Source organism: Dipodomys merriami, unplaced genomic scaffold, assembly GCF_024711535.1.
Source record: "Dipodomys merriami isolate MVZ:Mamm:240054 unplaced genomic scaffold, mDipMer1.0.p SCAF_148, whole genome shotgun sequence".
Lineage (NCBI taxonomy): Eukaryota > Metazoa > Chordata > Mammalia > Rodentia > Heteromyidae > Dipodomys > Dipodomys merriami.
In genome coordinates, this window is record NW_027202804.1 from 1202501 (window position 1) to 1225000 (window position 22500).

At 41.5% G+C, this 22500-nt stretch overlaps 1 protein-coding gene and 1 long non-coding RNA gene across 5 annotated transcripts in view; one reads left to right on the forward strand and one right to left on the reverse strand.

Moving 5' to 3' along the window:
• LOC138826685 (uncharacterized) overlaps nt 1–22500 on the forward strand; it is a 601987-nt gene that overhangs the window by 552590 nt on the left and 26897 nt on the right. The gene's annotated exons all lie outside the window — the stretch shown is intronic.
• The window catches only part of LOC138826683 (WW domain-containing oxidoreductase), a 737670-nt gene that overhangs the window by 520020 nt on the left and 195150 nt on the right, over nt 1–22500 (reverse strand). For 3 of the 4 annotated variants that reach the window (XM_070021911.1, XM_070021913.1, XM_070021912.1), the window contains exon 7: nt 2491–2676. The exons of the other annotated variant lie outside the window; for it this stretch is intronic. In XM_070021911.1, the coding sequence (XP_069878012.1) occupies nt 2491–2676 (186 nt within the window). The remainder of the gene's footprint in view (nt 1–2490; nt 2677–22500) is intronic. 4 annotated transcript variants of the gene reach the window in all.

Below are 22500 nucleotides of genomic sequence, written 5' to 3' on the forward strand. Positions count from 1 at the left end.
CTGCCTGGAAATCATATAAAGCCAAATGATAAGGACTGTATAGAAATATACCTTGCTGATAAATAACATTAACATTTGCTCTCTGGACATTACCACTTGCTTTGTGAGAAGGACTTTTATATTTCTATAATAATGCTCGTATTCTTAACAGAACATGTTTTTTGAATTCTCAGACTAATTAGGATAGATTCTATATTGGTAACAACAAGTATGTTTAAAGACAAGAACTGAGAAAAACTGTGTGTGTGGTATGTGTAGTTGTGGTGTATGCCACTGAGATCATGTAGGTTATGTGTGTGATTGTGTTGGGTGTGATGGGATATGTACTTGTCATATGGTCATGTGTGTGACTGTGAGTGTGACTGTGTGTGGGTATGTGTGTGATGGTGTGTATACTTACACACCTGTCAGTTTGCCACTCAACACAGCTACAGCCATTCAGAGTCGGGCAACCAGCTCTTGGTTCATTCCATTCCATTTTAATTGTTATCTGAAAAATCCTCACAGCAAGGAAGTCAAATCCCCATTTCCTGTGATACACTTTGGATAGGCAGAAGCTCAATTCACTTGCTCAGCCTCCACGTAAGTAACTAAAGCACAGTGAAGACACAGGGAGCCTAATAAGTATTTTGCCTTGGGGCAGTCTAGTATGATATTTTCTGCAAACATAGGACTTTATTTTTCCCCTAACAGGGGGTCTTGATTCCAACGAAGAGCTTCCGCCAAAGTTTATGGAGGTAATTAGATACCAACACTTGCGTTTTACAATGTGGTTTAGGGCTCTGGGTCCTTGAGTAGCAAACAAGTACAAGCTACCTGTGCAACAACAATCCTTAGACAAACATCTCTGGTCTGAGGGAAGCAGCACAAACATATTAACCAGCCCAACTTGAGAGAATTCACGTTTTGTAAAAATTACCCTTTGCTAATATGACAACTCTAACGAGAAAGCGAAACAGGAGCAGGCCTGACCAAATACTGCAGAAGGTCTTGCCCACAAAGGAAAAGGATCTCATTCAGGAGGCAACAGCCCTTCCTTCCAAATTCATCTTTTAAATGAAAGTAAGATTGGGATCTCTAAGGTAGCCAGGAATTACACCGTGGTTAAGGAGAGAACAAAGACGTCACATGAAACAGCATTTGGAACACAGATTTACAAAGGTAGGGGAGGTAGCGGGGAGGAGGTGAGAAGCTGACAACTCCACCTAATCTCCCATTAAATACCGGCTCATTTAAACATATCCCGTGGTGCCCTCCACATCTGGCTAGCGATTGGGGCTGGCAGATTTATTTCCAGAGCTTTCTCCCCTGCTTGCCCCCACGGTAGCCTCCCTCACTCATTTGCAGGGCCACTCTTACTTTCTCTCACAAACCTGGTGTGATTTGCAAAGATAAGGCAGTCCGGATTTCGTAACCACCTAATTACGAGATGTTTCATGTCTTTTCACACGGGGGAGGATTATTGCGGGCATTTTCCTTTCATTTCAGCCATCATAAATTTAAAATGGTGAGAGTAAATCTGTCTGCAATGTGTCACTTACACTGTAAGCCCCTGTGTTTGGGGGTGATAAAAGCTTCAAGCTAACCCTTGGCTGGTCTCTCTCTTCCAGCCCCCATGGGTTACATTTTATGGAAGTATGATTAAAAAAATAAGCTTCATTCTGGGTGACTAAAACATTTCAGGATTTAGGATAGAGAAGAAGGGGGGAAAATAGGCCTTTGCACATTTCTTTCTAGCCACTCTGCTAAAGGTGTAAGCCTGCCCCTACTCCAAACTCCAAGCAAACGGGAAAGAGAAATTGCCTGAACAAGAATGCATTCTGGCCTTGCCCATCCAGCAAATCCTTTGTCTCTTCTTTAAACAAATAATTGTTTCTCCAACTCCAGAAACAAATACACTAAAAATACCGAGAAAATTTTCACGTGTCTTCTTAGCCAATTGAATATTCTGCTAATGATAATCTGAAAGAAGTGCCATCTGATGTTTTAATTGAAATTTTAACCAAAACAGGCATGGCCAGGTTTCTAATATGTTCTAACTACAGTACATTCCCTTCCTACAATTACACAGCTAATGTCTGCATTGAATTCCCTAATTTCTCATTATAAAACAATTGGATTTCATCTCAGTCTTTAATTGCATTGTTTCTTCAACTAGAATAACGGCACTTTCTTCGTGGGAAGACTTTGAAGTTGTTGAATTACAAATCAATAAAGGTCATGCCATTCAGATTTGATCAATTATTATTCCATCTCCAGGCAAAATCAATGAGGAGTTTGAGGTATGGTTCTAAAACCACCCTTTATCGGTACAGACCATCCCTCCCAAACAGTCCCCCCTCAATCATACACACAGAAAGACCTAGAAAAGTTAAGGAAGCCAGTTGGCATGACTCACGCTGAATCAAAATTATTTTCCATCAGAGCCTTCATGGAATTTTAGACAAAGTGAGAAAAGGGACAGGTAATAACCATCAGCTTCAAACCCACCTATGGGACTCGGAGGAGACCATGACAACACGGGCAGGGGCCGAGCGGCACAGGACATCCTGCAGGAGTTGGACCAGGTAGAAATGCCCCAGGTGATTCACTTGGAAGGTGGTCTCCAGCCCATCCTTTGTGAGGCTCCAGGGCAGAGCAAAGACAGCTGCATTGCACACGAGCACGTGGAGAGAGCTGAGAAAGAAAACATGCAACATCACACAGAGGATGTCCACCCCATAAAAAGTCAAAGCCAACCCCACTCCCCCTTAGGAATGACCAGTCCTTCATAGTCCTCGTAATTCCACTCATTTAGCAATAAGAAATCCAAGAGTGTGAAACGCTCATCATTCCCAATGGGAAAGTATACTGTGATGTTGGGAACAAGCACTTCCTGGATGTAGGACCTGCAGGATGATAGCAAGCACATCAGGAGAACCAGCTATACTAGCTAGAACCCAGCTTACACCATATGCACACATGGAAACAATGCTGTGAAAGCCTTTGTCTACGTCTACACCAATGGAAAAGGAGAAATTGAAACAGGTTTCTTTTGAACATTTCCTGTGGTCAAGATTGTCCAGGTGCTCTCTGGCAGCAGTCTTTGTTCACATCAGGGGTCCAACCACCACTGTGAAGTCAGTCCCTCAGGGATCCTGTCACTCTCCAAGGGGCAGAGCTACCCACAGTGCTCATCTGGTCCTATCTCCAATCCAAGCAGGACCCTACTGACTTACAAGTCAGTCATCAGCTAGGATAGCCCAAGCAACACAGTAAAGCAGAAAGAGCCCCTAGAAAAAAGCACTGGTAGAGAAAAATACAAAGTATAGGCAAATATATTACAACTTGAGATCTTTATAGAATGCATCACAAATACCTGGTTCACTCTCAAGATCTTGGGTCTTTTTTCTGTTTTCATTTTGGTTTCTTGCTTGCTTTCTTATTCAGTGTAAACTATTGGTTAGAAACTTGCTAAAAGCTTTGGGTACTTAACCCATATAATTTTTTTCTTCTTTTTGGTGGGGGTCCAGTTGTAGGGCCTGACCTCTGGGCCTGAGCGCTGTCCCTCAGCTCAAGGCTAGTGCTCTATCACTTGAGCCACAGCGCCACTTCTGGCTTTTTTCTTTTTGCTTATGTGGTGCTGAGGAATCGAATCCAGGGCCTCAGCCATGCAAGGCAAGCACTCTACCACTGAGCCACCTTCCCAGCTCTCATATAATTTTCATAATAACAATCTTGTCAAAAAAAAAAAAAAGAAGGCTGGAGTACTGGTATCTAGTAGATACTCACTAGAAACTATGTTGAAAATGGACTATACAACTTGCAGGTAGAGATGGGAAGAAAAAACCAGGAGAAATCAAGTGAAGGAGTGACATTATCCAAAAAGAAACGTACTCTTTACCTGACTGTGACCCCTCTGTACATTGCCCTTATAATAACAATAAAGAAATTTTTTTAAAAAAATTAATTCTTATGGTCAGATACTAACTTTCAGAAAGTCCAAAGTAAATAAATAAGCAAACAAATTCATAAAAAAACAAATAAAAGGCTCATCGGACTTCAAGCCTTATGATACTTTCTTGGATAGCCAAATCGCAATGGGTAAAAGCCAAGTGCTGAAATTGGAGCTCAGTGTTTGTACTTTTCTTACCGGACACAAGTCAATATGTGAGCCCCAGTCTCTTGTCCTGTGACCTTGTATAGCACAGCGCCCCTCCCCCCCCAACAGAGTTCATGCTAAGCATAGTCCTAGCAACTCCCCAGCCTTCTGGGTTAAATCATTACTACTTCCTTTATCTCTACACCCTCCCCTTGCAATCACAGGAGAAAAATTAAACTCTTCAAAGCTGATTTCTACAAGCATTCTATTTCTTTAAGACAGGCCTGGACATTGAGAACTTGGACATTAACACCTTCTCAATAACAGCTCCTCCTCTTTATTCATGCTGGTGCTGCCTAAGGGAAACAGAAATCCACAGAAGACCTGAGCCTGGAGGCGGGGACCCAGGAGAACCTGGGAACACTTCCTCTCTCCCAGTCTTAATACCCTTCATTAATGTTAATTGCCAAATACCAGAGGTAAAATATGTACTCGGCACCTAGAGCGTGTCACCTCTATTAATTAAAAACAGGCTTATGCAATATGAAACTATAAAGTGCTTGACTTTTTTTTTAATTGCAAAGACACCTAATTGGCTTGTACAAAAGGAAAAGAATTCCTTTAGCCACACTCTAATGAGGTTTTTATTATTCAAATAGCACATTTTCCTCTCCCCCCCTCCCTTCCACACACTAAAAAGCCATCGCAATTCAAAGGGGTCTGAAATGATGAATATTTACAGACTATCAAAAGAAAAGTTCAAACTAGAAAGGCAGAAAGGAAACAAAAACAGGAGCATTCCAAGCCCAAAGCTGCTCTGGTTAGACAGCCCTTTCTGAGACTTAGTTTTGTTCTTGGGTAGAGTCAGAATTGAGAAGGGGTATGGGGGAAAGGGGAGGAGATGACTGGACTGGAAAGGTGGTCAGTCCTCTAGACATGAAACCCGAGATCCCAATAGAAAGAAGCTTGCATGTTCTTAAGGCTGCCTCTACTCACAGGGGCTGGGGTCCTGGGATATAGTACTTGTCTGAATGGATACATAGCAATCTGTAATGTGGTCTATCAACCATTACATAGCTATGTTTTGTGGCTGTGTGTTATTATGTATGAAGAAATGACTTCAGAAGAAAAGGAAAGTGGACTTGGTATTATTTTGTCAATAATGTCAGCCATTTATGCTTTGAAGACAAGACCCACCTATTATGACTCAAGGAACCTAAGATTTGTATAATTATAAGCTTGAGAAGAAGTATGCTTTAAAAGAGCATCAGAATACATAGTGAGGAGAAAATTTTCCATAGATGACATATATCCAAGAAAACAATTTTATATATATATATATATATATATATATATATATATATATGAATTCAGCAATACATGAATTCTCCACATCTTTATCAACATTTTCATGGCATACTACTAAGCATAGAGTGATGTCACATTGGGTTTTTCCCTTTGTTTTTAGTATTTTTTGTCAGTCGTGGGTCTTGAACTTGGGGTCTGAGCACTGTCCCTGAGCTTTTTGTGCTCAAGGCTAGTAGTATTCTACCACTTTGAGGCACAGCACCACTTCTAATTTTCTGGTGGCTAACTGGAGATTGGAGTCTCATAGATGTTCCTTTCCTGGCTAGCTTTGAACCACAATCCTAAAATCTCAGCCTCCTGAGTAGATAGAATTAAAAGTCTGAGCCACCAGCACCAGGGATATTGTGGTTTTTAATTTGAATTCTCTAAAGTTGAGCATTGTTTCATATGTTCATTGGCCATTTTTATGTCTCTTTTGGAGAAGCATCTATTACAGTTCTTAGCCAACATTGTTCAATTGGTTTTTGTTTTAAGTTGTAGGAAATCCTTATATGTTCTGGATTAATAAATGTATAAGATATATGATTTAAAAATAAATAAATAAAAGAGCTTCAGAGGGCTGGGAAGGCGGCTCAGTGGTAGAGTGCTTGCCTTGCATGCATGAGGCCCTGGGTTCAATTCCTCAGCACCACATATGCAGAAAAAGCCAGAAGTGGTGCTATGGCTCAAATGGTAGAGTGCTAGCCTTGAGCTGAAGAGCTGAGGGACAGCGCCCAGACCCAGAGTTTAGATCCCACGACCAACCAAAAAAAAACAAGACAAAGAGCATCAGAGCCACTACGGTTGGGACCAAGTCATAATGAAGATTTGTAAATGCTACCCTAAAATGAGTTAGGACTTTTGGGGTTAAATAAGCATGTTCCTGAACGTTAAGACAATAGTGAGTTTGGGGGATTTCATTCAGACCCAGAAAAAGAGTAACTAAGGTAGAATTCTACCCAAGCAGAATACTTTCCAATTCCCCTTGAAACAGGATGTAGCCCCATCTGGGCCCTTGCCTAAGTAAGTTGCCAAAAATATATGCATTGTCCAGAGATGCTCAAGAAATTCATTGCCAGGGCCTAAGGACCTACTCATACTCCCATGAGAAAATGGTTTCTTGATCTTACTATTACTTGGCAGCATTTTCTCCAAGAAAAGTGAGGATAACAATCCTGTAGAATCCTAAGGTGAACCTCTAGTTTTAGTGCCTGGGGCTGGTATAGTATGAATTCACGGATGGTAATACCAACAGCTTATAGCAATTCTACAGCTAACTCAAGCCTGCTCATGGCTCACCAACCCACCAAAGACCCAGTGAGCGGAGAGGCTTCAGTACACTGCAGTGATTCAGTCATCTGCAGCAAGCTTTTAAAGAAGTTACTTATACTCTACAATAAGTTGGACAACCATACATAATAATAACAATACATTATAATAATAATAATTCCAACCTTGCTTATACACTGTGAGAATGTCAAAAAGTATATGAAGTGCTCGACATCAACATCTAAAACTGCTTTTTGTTTAGGTACATCATTTCTATACCTTGAGACACTACTTTGGGAATCTGGTATTGGCCAGTAATGCTGAGACATAACATACGTAGACTTCTGTCTGTCCACCACGTTTAGAAAATACCTATAGATTATTTTCTAAGCCCTTACTCAGTCTCTCTAGAAGAGAGCTCCCTGAATAAATAGACAAGAAAAAAGAAAGAAAGAAAAGGACAGAACACAAGTGAAAAGAAAAATCAAGGCAGAAGATCATGATCAGCCTAGTTGGCCACCAGCCACCAGCTCTGCTTTGAAACGTGAAAGGTCCTAGAATGTTGAGAATTTGATAAACACCATCCAGTATTAAAATAACAATTAACCAGGATTAACCAGGAGTGAATTTAGCTGTCAAGATAACCTAGCCACACTTAATTAATTTTTTTCTGTATTTCAGCTAGGATAGAGAAAATAATGCAAAACAATCACCAAGAGTAAAGCACAGCTCTCTCTGTATCCCCTGGAGACCACCAAGAATTTTTCATTTCATGCACCATTTACAACTTCTTATAGTAGATTCCGGAACATCAGTATATACACTTAACGGAAAATGGAAACACTCTCGGGTTTTTTTTTTGTTGTTGTTATTTTCTTAAATTTTTGTCTCCCGTCCATTATCTTGATTATATTTTCCCATCCCATCATGCTTAAACCCAGCAGCAAAATCTCAACCTCATTGATTCTAAATGGGGGGAAATGTACAACCAAGATACAGCTGCATTCTCCCCAAGACAAGTTTTTCAAGGAAAATGCATCGATTTGATAATTGCACACTTAGTCCAATTGGCATGGTATCTGAAATGCATGTCTGTTTCCAGTGGGGCATTCCCAGTTGTTTCCATTGTCCTCCTGCCCTTTGTACTTAAGCACTACATTGTTCTGAGTTCTGGCTTCCTGGGAACATTTAATAAAATGAAAAGTCAACAGTAAGCACAATATGAGTGTGGAGGGAAGGGAGAGGAAAAAGAAAAATAACTTCAACTACACTCACGACCTCAGAGTCTCAATTGAACACGGATCCTAGAGACTGAGACGGGGGAAATTAACTAAGTATCTCTCAGCTGACTCCTAGTTTTCGATCGGACAAATGAATCATGATCTCTTCCTAAAGAAATTTAGTTATGATATGAAAGAACACTCCAGAGGCCAGAATGCGGCTTAGTAAACTCTATAAACCAATGCAGAGAGCATGAATATCATTCATGTAAATAGGAGAGAAGAAGCTGTCAAGTGAAGAATGCTTGCTGGTATGATTTAGAGAAGACTAGGTTATTTCTCCCTGTCTTCTGGTTTTTCCGTACCCACTCAGGAGAATGTAGGAAGGACAGGGATCACATGGAAAGTCACTTTGTGTCCTTATGTACAGCAGAAATTTGTGAAATTACTGTATCCCTGAAAATCAAATCAGGTACCTTGTGGGAATTCTCTATATATACATACCTGCTAAATTTCCATTCTCTCTCTGTCTCCGTCTCTCTGTCTATCTCGCTTCTCTTTCTGTCCCTGTCTCTCTGTCTCTGTCTCTGACTCTTTGACTCTCTGTCTCTCTCTGTCTGTCTCTCTTTGTCTGTCTCTTTCTGTTTGTCTCTGTCTCTCTGTCTCCCTCTCTCACTCTGTCTCCTTCCCTCTGTCCCTCCCTATCCCCCCTCCTCTCTCTCTCCTCTCTCTCTCCTCTCTCTCTCCTCTCTCTCTCCCTCCCCCCTCTCTCTCTCCTCTCTCTCTCCTCTCTCTCTCTCTCTCTCTCTCTCTCTCTCTCTCTCTCTCTCTCTCTCTCTCTCTCTCTCTCTCTCTCTCTCTCTCTCTCTCTCTCTCTCTCTCTCTCTCTCTCTCTCTCTCTCTCTCTCTCTCTCTCTCTCTCTCTCTCTCTCTCTCTCTCTCTCTCTCTCTCTCTCTGCCAGTTCTTGGGCTTCAATTCAGGACCCGGGCTATTAGAGGCAAGAGTCCCACAGACATTCTTGCCTAGGCAATCCTCAGATCTCAGCCTCCTGAATAGCTAGTATTACAGGCATGAGCTACAAGTTCCTTGCCCCATTCTCTCTATTTTTCTAAAGCATTTCACACAGTCAGGTTGTGTGAGTGAGTGAGTGAGTGTGTATGTGTGTGTGTGTGTGTGTGTGTGTGTGTGTGTGTGTCTGTGTGTGTGTGTGTGTGTGTGTATGTGTGTGTTTTAGCCAGCAAAATCCTTCTCTATGACAATAACATACTATTTAGATGCATTTGCCCAATGTAAGGACACTTAAAATGGACTGAAACTGAGTCATCAACATTTCTCAGCCTTGTCTACTGCAAAAGCATCTGCTGAGTTCTGACCGTGAGTTGTTGTTGCTGTTTTCTCTGTAATGATCACATATTAAGACAGATTTGCTGGTAAACATCTTGGATACAAAGAGTACTGCATAAACCTCAAGAAACTCAGTGCCCAGGCCCACAGTCACCATGCAATTCAGCAGCCTGCAGAGGGAGCAATCAAAGAAGAGTTCACACAGCTCTACAAACACATCCATTACCAGTAAAGTGAGCAGTGTCCAGAGGGCTTGAGCAAGAGGCCAGAGCAGGCTGCCTGTTACCTGGATAGAGATATCAGGACATTTTCCAGGTGGAGCCAGCCAGTACCATATAGTGAGGCTCTGTCAGAAAACAAACTGAAACAAGCAAGCACACAAACAAAAATACAAAAACACATTTACTTCTACAATAAAAAAAAAATTGGTCTTTTCTTTTCCACATGCTTTCCTTATGGGAGGGCACAAGCTCCACACTGAGCAATCTCTACTGCACAGCCTAGTGCCTACAAGATCACCGGCTTTTTGTTTCTTTTTCTTTAAAAATCATACTGGAACCTCCTCTCCAGGTACACTGCCTCCCTTTAAATTATTTTACACCTTTGATAATTGGGCAAAATAAAGGCAAGGAAGAAAAAAAAAAACCTGGGCTTTCCAGAAACACATTAGCATTCTTGCAAAATAAAAATTACATTTTGTGGACACAAAGCAATAGTAAGCATAGCAAGTCATTATGGACTTCAGCAATACCATGGATGCATAAATTCTGCTGAAAATTCATAGGAAGGGAGCATTCAATTTTTAATGTATTTGTAGAATAGTTCTAAGCATCAGCTGAGGATCTCATTACCATTATGCGAAGAGAACTTATTCAAGACAAACTTTGTGCAGTGCTAGCTCAGGGAGGCGGAAAGAGTTGGATGTGGGGTGGCAGGGGTGAACTTACCCGGACAATAGAAAGACACTGTGTAGATAATGTGCCTCAGCACATGGTCAAGTCAAACAATAAAACATCTCATGCATTTTGTACATGTCGCTTGCCAAGGATGACTCTCCTGTTTTGCCTAGAGATATATGGAGCTGTAATAGAGTTCAGAAAGCCCCTGACAGCTGTGTGCTGCCATTCAGACCTGAAAGATTCCATGTTATGATAAAAATTAATGTACTCTGACATCCCCGGGGACTGCCTGGGCCCTGGGAATAGCTAATGAAGAAATACAGCCTTGCCACAAGCAGTGCACCGTCCTGGAGCTGAGGATTAATTCGCGCGTGGTAGCGGTGTAGCTCCTGTCACCAAATGAATCCCAAAGCTGCTGAATTCCTCTGCCAAAGGGCACCATGGCACTGACTGGTAAGAATTACTTCCTGTGTCAGGAGAGGCAAAATATAGGAAAAGATTTACAAAATAATCAGACAGGGTGGGATTTGGTCAGCCAATCACTCCTTAAACTGAAAGAGGATTATTCAACACTGGGCATGTCTCAGCAGAGTGCCTACTATAGGACTCAGAAAGGCTGAGCTTGGAGCAATGCTGAAGCCCCAAGTCATTCCGTGGACTTACCACCCTACCTTCCAACCTGTAGCTACCATCTATTTTGGTGCCTTCCAACAGAGCAGAACAAGGAGAATAGCAAGCAAGCAGCCCAGAGGTGGAAGAACCCAAGTGTTCTCACCGGATGAACACACATCTGTATCATGGAATGTCCTCTAGCCATAAACAGAAGGGAACAAAGACACACAAACCCTGGGGAAAAAAGGTGTTACAAAACACCATACACTGTATGATTTCATTTATGGCAAGGTCCAGAACAGACAAATAGGTAGAGACAGGAAGTAGTTGAGGGGTTGCCTAGGGATAGGGGAAGAGGAGATGGGAATGACTTTACAGTTTCTTTTTTTTGGGGGGGGGTCCAGTCATGGGGCCTGAACTCTGGGCCTGGGCGCTGTCCCTCAGCTCTTCAGCTCAAGGCTAGCGCTCTACCACTTGAGCCACAGCGCCACTTCCGGCTTTTCTTTTTTCTGCTTATGTGGTGCTGAGGAATCGAACCCAGGGCCTCATGCATGCAAGGCAAGTGCTCTACCACTGAGCCACCTTCCCAGCCCCTACAGTTTCTTTTTTGAATAACAAAAATGTTCTGGAATCCAGTAGTGTGGGAAGGTACAATTCTGTGAATGTAGGAGAAAACATTAAATGTACACTTTAAAATGGTTAAAAAAATCTTTTTTGTTTTTTTCTCTGAGCTTTCTATGCAGCCCAAATGAGCCGCAAAGTCACTATATAGCACAGACTGGTCTCAAACTCACAATCCTGTGGCCTCAGACTCCCAAATGCTGAGATTACAGATGTGTACCACCATGCTCAGCTTTAAAATAGTTAATTCTACAGTATATAAATTCTAGTTCCACTTGGTAAAAAGAAAAATCTCTGGACTCTGTCAACCCCATTCTGATAGCTTCAGAATGAGTTAAGTAGCCCCTTTCTGGGTTCCTTGCCTTCCAAAGTCACTTAACAGACTCAAGCAACACCGCACAAGTCAATAAAAAAGTTTGTATTACTATGTATTTTTGATGACTGAAAGTGACCCTGTTTTAGCCCATGACATTATTTCAGCCTCTTAATAAAAGGGACCATGTTGAGTTGATTTTTCTTATCTGAAATTAAGTCATTTAAAAGATAGGCTGAGGGCTGGAGGCCTGGTCAGAACCTAGCAAGGTCCTGAGTTCAAACCCTAATATTGACAAAAAAAAAATTCATCATCATCATCATCATCATCATCTTAGGCTGAACAATTTTCAACTTGTTTTTTCTTCTTTAAAATATTATTCTTGGCTCAGACTCTGGTGGCTCATGCCTATAATCAAAGCTACTCAGGAGGCTAAGATCAGAGGATCGCCATTCAGAGCCAGCCAAGGCAGGCTCCTGAGACTTCTATCTCTAATTAACTACCTAAGAAGCTGGAAGTAGAGCCATGTATCAAGTAATAAGAGCATGAACTTTGAGCAAAAAAATGTTCAGGGACAGCGCCCAGGTTCTGAGTTCAAGTCCTAGGATTTACATGAAAAACCATTATTCTTGGTATTTCTCATATTCTACAGTATCATTTGACAATTTGCTACCTTCACTGAAGGATGATGGAAACCTAAAGGGTTAAGAGTGCTATTAGAAAAGTAATTTTTTTTCAAAATCATATGGAATATATAAGCAAACTGACATGTATCTTTTCTAGAAGTCTCTTCATTCTGTAAAAGAAGAAAAAAAAAACAACCAGGGTGATATTCTGAAATATGAACAGTGTTGTTCACTGAGGGGGAATAGTGTATTCATGGATAAAAATTTATGATGTCTTAGATTCACTTTAAAATAATCTACCAAGAAAGGGGCTAAAGCATGAATAAAATTGACCATATGTTAGCAATTATAGAAGTTAGGTGAAGGGTATGTGAAGGTCCTTGATATATTTTTCTCTCTTGTGTATGTTTGAAAATCTCCACAGTAAAATGACTCATGAAATAAAGACAAATTAACTAAAGGGCAGGATATTGAGTAATTGTACTTTCTCTATTTATGCTTTTCCATTATTTTTCCATATGTTCTACAATGGTACGAATCATTTCTGTGGTCATAAATTTGTGCAGAATAGCATCATTTATACATAATACCAAAATCAATAGGTTTAAAATCTGCCTGAAAATTTATAAAGATGGGTAGGCCTTCTAAAACCAAATGAAATCACGCCAAAGTAATCAAGGCAAAAAGGAACCCAGGAAATGAAAGGCAGGGCAGATGCTCTGACTGGATGTCTGCCTTTGTGGATTTGGAGGAGCACGCAGCAAGTGCCCACGTACACTCCAGGAGCATACACGTAAAACACACATGAACCTGCTATGAGGCTGCACTAAGCTTGAAAAACATTCCTGCAGGATGAGGAAGGAGGAAGTTCTGCTTCAGCCATCCTCCTGGGAGGTGTGATGCTGAGTCACTAGGACGGAAATCTGTTTCAGAACAAAGGTCTTGACAAGTCATATTCTTGTCTGAGATCAAATTGAAGCCTTTTCTTTTTTTGCTTATGTAGTGCTGAGGAATCGAACCCAGGGCCTCATGCATTGCAAGGCAAGCACTCTACCACTGAGCCACCTTCCCAGCCCCAAATTGAAGCCTTTTCTCTAACAGGGTTACTTTTACTTTCTATTAAGCCTGGACTGGAAAGAAGTAAAGGAACATGGCCTCATGTGGCAGAACAGAGTCCATAGAGTCATAAGAAATCATTAGAAAACAAACCAAAATACCTGTAGAATCAGAATTAGAGCTGTCTGTCCCTTTCCTGTGAAGGCCTGGGAGTGAGTGTGGGGCGCTGCCACTTGAGATAAGGAACCAACTAGGAATTGACGGTAAGTGATGGAGTGGCAAAAGCCAGGCAATCCTGACACTCAACCCAGGGCTCTCTCACTCACCTCCAGCTCTGTTCACATCACCTTGGCCACCAATGGGGACATCCTAAGAGCTCCCGGATGGCCCTGCCAAGAAGCAGTTTCTCCTGTACATGGCTCAAACAACAGTATCAGTGATTGAGACCAGAACTTCAGTGTCTAAAAAAAAAGAAACCCTGAATTTTACATTTATTGTATTTATATTAAATGTAATAAAATAAATTCTAGAAATATGTTTCAGCTCAACAGCAAAGAGCCTTTAATAATGATGGTTATATACTATTTGAAATGGTTGGTATATATGATTTTAAAGTAGTGCATTGGCTACCACTATCTACTCAGGAGGCAAAGATTAGGAGGATTGAAGTTCAAGGCTAGCCTAGGCAAAAAGTTAGTGAGAGCCCATCTCATTGAACAACTAGAGAGTGATGGTGCTGAACCCCAGCTAAGTGGGAAGCCATAGGAAGATCAAAGTTTAAATCCATCCAGGGCAAGAAGCACACAAAGCATTGTCAAAAAAATAACCTCTGCCAAAACAGGGATGTTGGGGGCATGATTCAAGTGATGAGTGTTTGCCTGAGTAAGTACGAGGTCCTGAGTTCGAACTTCACTCCTGACAAAAACAAAAGAAAATAGCGACAAGTCCCTCACCTGGTACTTAAAGAAGGAATGACACAGCTACACTGATATTTTCTCTTGGGACTTTACAAACTGTGGGAAATCGAGGCAAGTGTGTTCTCCTAGACTGGAGAGATTCCACTCTAATTAATCTCCAGAAATGATATCCTTTGCCAGCTTACCTACTGGGTACTTCTGAGTTAATCAGATAGCTTTATTCCTTCTTTTTTGTCTTTTAGTTATCAATGATTGTAAATGTCAGCCTGAATATCTTTTGTGATTATGCCGAACTACAACAGCAGCTTAAGTTTAAGAGGCACAGTGAGGCAACTGTGCTGCTAATTGAGAGGATCTGATGATGTTTTTCTGAATGACAAGCTCCTGTAACCGATTCTTCTAAAATGAAGAAAAGAAAGTGTTCTAAATACTGAAAACACAGCATGGTGACAAGCGGTTCACGTAAAAATATAATCGCCCTCGGGGATTTGCAGCGGGCTGCGCAGTTCAGAGCCTCTGATTTATGTCAAGCGTATATTCAAGTTTTTAGGCTGACAAGAATTAGCTTTTCAACAATTTAGAGGGGGGGAAAAAGATGGTTCCCATGTCATTAAAATGTGATTTCAGTGTGGTTTAAGCACAACTTCTCAACGTATCAATTATGGAAATGTAGAATTCTGATGTGACAATGGTGTGGTCAGGATGGTACAAGGAGGGAAAAAAAAAAAAAAAAAAAAAACACCACCAAGCTGGATTCTTGGGCCAAGCTGGGAAATATAATTCTAAACCACAGAAACTGGAATGCTTTTTTTCCAAGTCTTACATAAATCAAGAGTTCTCTGCAAGTCACCAAATGTTAACACCACCACAGTCTTGGAGTATGGATGGCTATGTGGGTGGTCTCTGTGTGGGTGATAGAATGGGCTCCATGAACTGGGCTCTGGAAAGCCTGCCTGTCCAGCCCCAGACAATGTGAGTTCGCCTTGGCCACCTGGTCTGTGGCCACCAGAGAGGCTGTGACTCTCCATGGACAAATGTTGCCACAAGTTCCTAGAAAGGCATTTCTAAGATATTTACCTTGAATGCTTTTGTTATGTGACTACCTTAAAAGTGTTTCCCAGTACTGACAAAGGTATATACCATCATAACTCTCAGAGAGGAGCCAATTCAGGAACTTTGAATGGTTGAGGCTGGTACTTTACAAAACTGGGTCTCCATTTCTTTCCTTCCTTTTGTCCTTTCCTTCCTTCTTTCCTTTCTTTCCTTTCTTCCTTCCTTCCCTTCTCCCTTCCTCCCTTCCTCCCTCACTGCCTTGCTTGTTACTCTCCTACCATCTATACTTCCTTTCCCTTCCATATGGTAGTTGCAAAGAATGTATACAAAAATTTCGATGATACAGGCTAAACTCTTAAGTGTTCACTAGATGTCAGGTACGATTATTATCATCAATAAGCTTTCTGAGTCTCTCAACAACCCAAATGTTTCTCCATCAGCTCCCATTTTACTGACAAACAAACAGGATCACTACATTTAATGAATTTGCCACAGGCCCCATCTCAGTAGGTTACAGAATGGAGATGAAGAGCAAATCCACAGACAAAATCAACCAAGGTTTCTGTTCCTCTGGGGCCCAGTTCAGCAAAGAAAAGAATAACATCCCAAAAAAGCATACCCAGTGTGTTCTAGGTCACACTGAGTGTGTTACTGAACTCTAAGAAATGGACCATCAATTCCATTGTGGTGCAGAGCTGAGAAGAGGCTGAGAGGAGGCTCAGCTGAGGCTGTGACACCAAGTCATGCAATGACAGGTGATAGACAGGACTGGAGGGGACAGAATAAGCCAACAGCCAGTCAGGCTCCAGATGCTGTAAGCATTTCTCTAAGAGCAGAGGAACAGGGTTGAGAGAACACTGCCAGAAATGACACAGGAGAAGGGGCCGGATCTCAAAGGCCTGGGTAGGTTACACCAGCATGTGCAAACACAATAGTCCCTATAGCAGAACATCACGACGCAGTCCAGGGGCAGCGCTGGATTCGAACAGGAGAGTAATTAGAGGTGTGGTACCAAAGTGCCCCTCTGGCCTTCTTCTGCCTACCTGATAAGCATCATTTGGAAGACAAGTTGGAACTATAGAAGAATGAACACTGGCATTTGGAGTAAATACATACAGACAACAGCAAATGAGAGTAAATAGCTGCCATTTCTGCTTAAAGGGACTCCATGGAAAAGCACCTTGTAGTCATTTGGGTTGAAAATGGGCTGAGAACCATAATTGAAGGAGTGAGCCTCTTTCTCTCTTGACTTTGTTTAACCTCCTTTATGAGTATTTCAGCAGAACAGATTTCCTCTTAGTGATAGAAAATTGGCTAGAAGAAGAATCTCCTTTAACCCTGAAGTGACCTTAATAATTGTCCCAGTAGGCAGTGGTTGTCATCCATCCTATTAATGAAACAAATCTCCTTCGGAGGAAATGTGTTGTATAAGATGCATCTCTCAAATGAGACCGATCGCCCTTACTCTTGAAACCAGTCTGAGCTGAGCTCAGTGAAGTTCTGAGGTTAAATTCTAGTCCTACGACCTGTTAGTTAGTATGGACAACTTCATGGGGTCCCTAACTGACCTACACTACAATTTCTTGATCTGTAAAATGTGGTTACTTATTGGACTAGTGCAAATTCTGACCTCTGCCATAACCAACCCGTTCTTTAGTCCTCATAAGGATAAGATGGGAAGGCATATTCAATTCTTAGCTGCACGTGATATATGATAAATATCTAGTGAATATCAGCAATTATGATCATCATTTTATAGCTTCAAGCTCCAATTAGGGCTTCAGTGCCTTCATTATTTAACCTTACTCCCATGTGTTCCTTGACCCATTCCTCTTATATGGCGATATTTCCAAAACATAGTAAGACATATTGTTTGACTCAAACTCTTACCTAGTCATTAGGCTGTTAAGTATCCTGAGGTACATTTTGCAGTCAATTGAAATTTACCATGCACAAGACATTACCTATATATACTTAACTTGACAAGACACCATATTTTTTCTAAGAAGAATGACTTGTATTTTTCATGATGCAATAAGACATGTTAAAACTAATTACATTGTAAGGAAAGTTGGGCTCTAGTCCAGTGGGGGTGGAGGGGAGTAAACAATAGGCCCAAGCCAGATCCCAATCCAACCTACTTCCTGATTTTATAAATAAAGTTTTATTGAAAACAGCCATTACCAGTCATATCCACATTTTCTAAAGCTATTAAAAATTGTTCAGTAGCTGCTGCAGAAATCATCTGCTTTACAAATGCAAAGATATTTACTGTCTGATTCTTCACAAGAAAATTTTGCCACTCCTTTCATAGTCTAGTGCTTTAAGTGACCCATTGTTTAATACCAGCAATAACACTGATACTAATTGCAAGGGGGGAAAATATTTAACATCAGCCTACGAAAGTACCAGTGTCATAATCACTAGATAACTTGTATCTGTTCTCTATTCTTCCTGGACAGTAAGGCAACTATCTGTACCTTTAATTAATGTGCATCATCACTCTGATGTCAGGAAATATGATGGATGGATTTTTCCCTGAACTTTCTAGCTGTGTTGTATATATTACAATATGGTTTTAGAATGACTTACAATAGAAAATGTATAGGATGGAGAGAAATTGACTTATAGACTTCTTAAAACTTCCCTAAAAGCGAAGCAAAACAAAAAAGCACAGTGAAGATGATCATTTTAAAATGTGCCTTACACAAAAAATCTGCCTCTCTGTTTTCCTTGATTTTCATTTTCATCCCATGGAGAAAAGCTAAGCAACATGACCCCCTGTTAGGCAAACTAAAAAGTATTTCTCATGTAAGGAAAAGATTGTTGCAGATAGACTGGTGAGAACTTTCTTCTTGAAACTAAGCAAGGGAGAAAAGGATTAATCTGTAATTTACACATTGGTCTTCAGGGTAATTTATCCCTCAAAAATTTGGAATTTATTTATAATTTTAGCCCACCCACTTCTATAGAAGGAATGGAAACAGAAAACTGAGGAATAGGAGTCCCAGACTATTATATCTGGGATTTGCAAGTACAAGTTCTGAAAGCAATTTAGTCGAAAGTAAAAATAAATAACTTTGTTAAAGATTTTTCTCTTCCAAAAAGTAAAGGAAAGAAAATCTTTATTCTAACCTTTCTTAATAAACACCATTTGACATAATCTTCTAAGTTAAATGAAGCCTAACTTCTTAAGCCTGTCTCCTTAATTATACTAGAGCCAGAAAGCTGAGAAGAGAAATAGAAACTCAGGATCAAAAATGAAGTGCTAGAAACCTTCAGAACTGCATAATGATTTGAATATAAATTTCCTGTCAATTTCAATTAATTTGCAGAACAAGCCAAAGCCGTTGGCTGGTGTTATGCACGCTGACAAATGACTAGAATCCCAGAATCCTATGTCCTGTTTAGTGTGCCACCTCCAACTGCTAAAATTAAAGATTTTAGACCAGTTGCCCATTTGTATTGGGATATATGGAACTCAAAGTATAAAACACTTTTCAAAGGAGGAAAAAAAATACTCATGGTGCCTCTATTCTCAGGGCTGTGGATCTGTCCTGGGCAGTATTGGAAAATTTTGGTTTCCAGCTGATAACCAGCGATGCTCTTCTGCTCCAGGCAGGGAAAAGTGGGTCCCACATGCAGGAGCCTCAAGAACAGCAAGTGACAGCGACCCAGCCTGGTACCCAACATGCCAGAGACTGGCCTGCGTGACTAGAACAGGCCCAGTTCTTCACTCTCTGACAAATGTTTCTGCCTGCCAGGCAGTGTGCAATCTGGCTCTAAGCCAGAATCAGAGTTTCAACAAACGTATTCTTTAAGTCTCAGTGTGGTGGGACAAAGCCACAGGCTTTGGTTTGGAACTTTCCGGTAATGCCCAAAATAACTCAACCTGAGACATACTGGCTCACCACTGCCTCCACCACCACTAACTCTGGAAAGAACTATCTAGAAACAGGCAGAGGCTCCTGGACTGACCACCACGAAGAATGAGGGAAGAATAACAGAGTAAATGAATGGGAAAGGGAGCAGGCAACCAGGAGGTAGGCAGAGATGTGGGAAGGGTTGGGAAGCAGGCGTCTGTGTCCTCCCTATGAAGGAGTGGACCACCACCCAAGAAGCATCCTTGTCACAGAGAATGAACCCAATCAAGTGTCAGGTGATCACCTTTCACAGGAAACAAAGACATGTCAGATGACCCCACGAGGACTCAACCAATAAATGCAGATCACAGAGATCTCCAAGACAACCACAAAAAAAAAATGTGTCACATTAAAAAGTGATCAAGAGATATACTGTACTCATTAAATAATATGCTGAAACCTCTTTATATATTTTTTAAAGATAATTAGAAGATTGGGGGGGGGGTCATGGTCTTGAACTCTGGACCTGGGCCCTGTCTGCCCCTCAGCTCTTCAGCTCAAGGTAAGAGCTCTACCACTTGAGCCACAGTGCTACTTCCAGTTTTCTGGTGTTAATTAGAGATAAGAATTTCATGGACTTTCCTGTTCTGTCTGGCTTTGAACCGCAATCCTCAGGTCTCAGCCTCCTGAGTAGCTAGGATTATGGGCATGAGCCATTGGTGGTGCCCAGAAATGGTAAGATTTTAAGAATAGAAAGATAGGCCACTCTAGATTAAAATGCATTGGTCTTATTTTAATCCTGATTTAAACAAATTGGGAGAGAAAAGAGAAACCAGGGGGAAAAAAATTGAGAGGGAGGGAAATGGCAAAGGAAAATGAGAGGGGAGAAAAGGAAAAGACAAGGAGAAGAGAAAATGAATGTTTATTATTTTAAAGTTGACTTTAAGTCTTTTAATTTTTGGCTGATTCGTTACGTGGGAATCTATAAATGAGTATAGAAATCCATAGTGAAAAATAGCTCACAAAGAGTGAGAAGCAACAAAATGCATTACAGATTCTGGATTCAGACAGAATTGAGTTTGAATTCTAGATCTGCCACTTATTGAACTCGTTAAAGTGAAACAGCCTCTCTGTAGCTCAAACTTTCCACTTGGAAAATAGGAATGATCATGACAAATGTCTAGAGTTACTAGAAGAAAGCAAAGAGGAGGAAAAATGCATGTATATAATGCTTAGCACAGAACAACAACGACGAAAATGGGCTAATTTCTATACAATCATTATTAACAGTGACCATGCTAAAATAAAATAGCCCACCCCTGCCCAAAAGATAAAATGTCCGGTGCAACATAAAAATGTTTCAACAGTACTTCTAGCCTTGGCTTCCGTTTCTAGCTTTTACAGCCGCAAGCACAGGTGTGTCACTCTACCTATAACAGTGTGGGTTGACACACCTGAACCCACATGTTAACAAGGGCTGTGCACAGGAAAACCCAGTTCCGTAATACCTTAGTTGATCCTGAGCAGGCTCTGAAATGCTATGTTAAACAGAGGTACCCACAGGGAATTTACATGTAAAGGTTTTTTGGTTGTTGGTCCCCACCCCCTGCCCGGCCCTTTCTTCAGGCCAACAACACGAAAAAGAAAGTGGTCCTGAACCGGCAGCCCTTTTTTCATTTACCATTATGTTTTACACACAGGAAAATTTTAATACCTGAAGATGGGAGATGATGATAAGAGAGAGCTTCACGTGGCGTGCGAGCAGCCTGGTCATCAGCACTTAAATTCACTTCTGACAGTTCTCAGAATCCAGAGACTCCATAAGTACTAAACTGTCATTTGGAGAGTTCACCTTGACTGTATTTCAAAAGTGAAATCTCTTGCTTTTTATGCATATTTTTGCCACCATGGAATTTCTCTACGCCATGTGCAATCCTGTACTCTCCTGAGACAGATATAAAAATGGGCTGCAGAGATTCTGAAAGCAAGCTGCCCTGGCTCCTGGACCAAACAGGCGAAAAAGTTAAAGGCATCTGCTAAAATCTAGGGTTAGGGAGCAAGTCTGGGCTCAGTGATTACAAAAGGCAGTTCAATCTGATGAGTTCCAAAGTAGCTAATGGTTAAAAAGGAACAGTCCTGTGTGGATGGGGAAGATGATGCCATCATGGAGGAGCTGCCTCTCCTTAGCAAAGCTGCTTTCTTCCAAAGCTGGCTGAAGCTGGAAGTGAGGGCATCCGACTGAGAATTAAGGCTAAAATCCTGTATCTGCCCCCAACTGCCAAGTGGCCCTGTGAAATCACTGGCTTTCCCCCAGGACCTCAGTTTCCATCTCATTTAAAATGAAACGCAGCATGGTAGGCTGGTTAAGAGAAAGTGCACATGGTCTCCGCCCTCTGCTTTAGCACCTGCCTTTTCTTTATCATCTCAGTTTTCTCATCTATGCAACAGAACTACTCACACCCACCCTAGGACTGCCCTGAGGTCTAAAGCACAAACTGCACGTAGAACATTCTAGGTATGTGTCTCCTATAGTGTCCCCAATAATCAAGCTGAGGCCTCTGCTGGTGGAATCATTGTATTTTCCCCTCTCCAACAACCACAGATGTTCGGTTAAGGATTTGGCCACCAGCAATAAGAAGCTGCTTGTTTCCAATGGAGATGATGCTCCTCTGAGGTTAACTTGGCTCCTAATGGCCCTAGGCTCCTCCCAGAGCCCAGAAGAATGCCTTTGGGTACACCCACTAAATGGATGTTAAATAAACAAGCAAGTAGACAAGCGATGCAGAACTAAATGAACAAATGTCTTGTGAGCCACTGCTGTAACACTCTTCGGGTTCTGGTATCTCTGGCAGAGATGGCAGGGAGGGCAGCTCTGGGGTAGAGCACAGGAAAATGGGGCTCCCTCATCACTGGCTGGCTGGGATGTGGGATCGGGCTGTTTCTGTGAGCTAGGGCAGGGCCTGAGTTTGCAGAAATTATCTAAAGACTCTCAGTCCTGAGAGCTCCTGACTCAGATAACTTGCTGGCTCCAGAAAGAGCCTTAGAGATCAAATGCAGTGACCATCTAGATAAATACAGAGGGACCCAGGCACAAGTGGCTCACGCCTGTGATCCTGGCTACTCAGGAGGCTGCGATTTGGAAGCTGAAGCTCAAAGTCATCCTGAGCAGACAAACCTTCAAGACTTTTATTTCCAAATACGCAGCAAAGAGAAGAAAGTGTGTGTGTGGGGGGGGGGGGGGTGGCTCAAGTGTTAGAGTACCAGCCATAAGCAAAAAG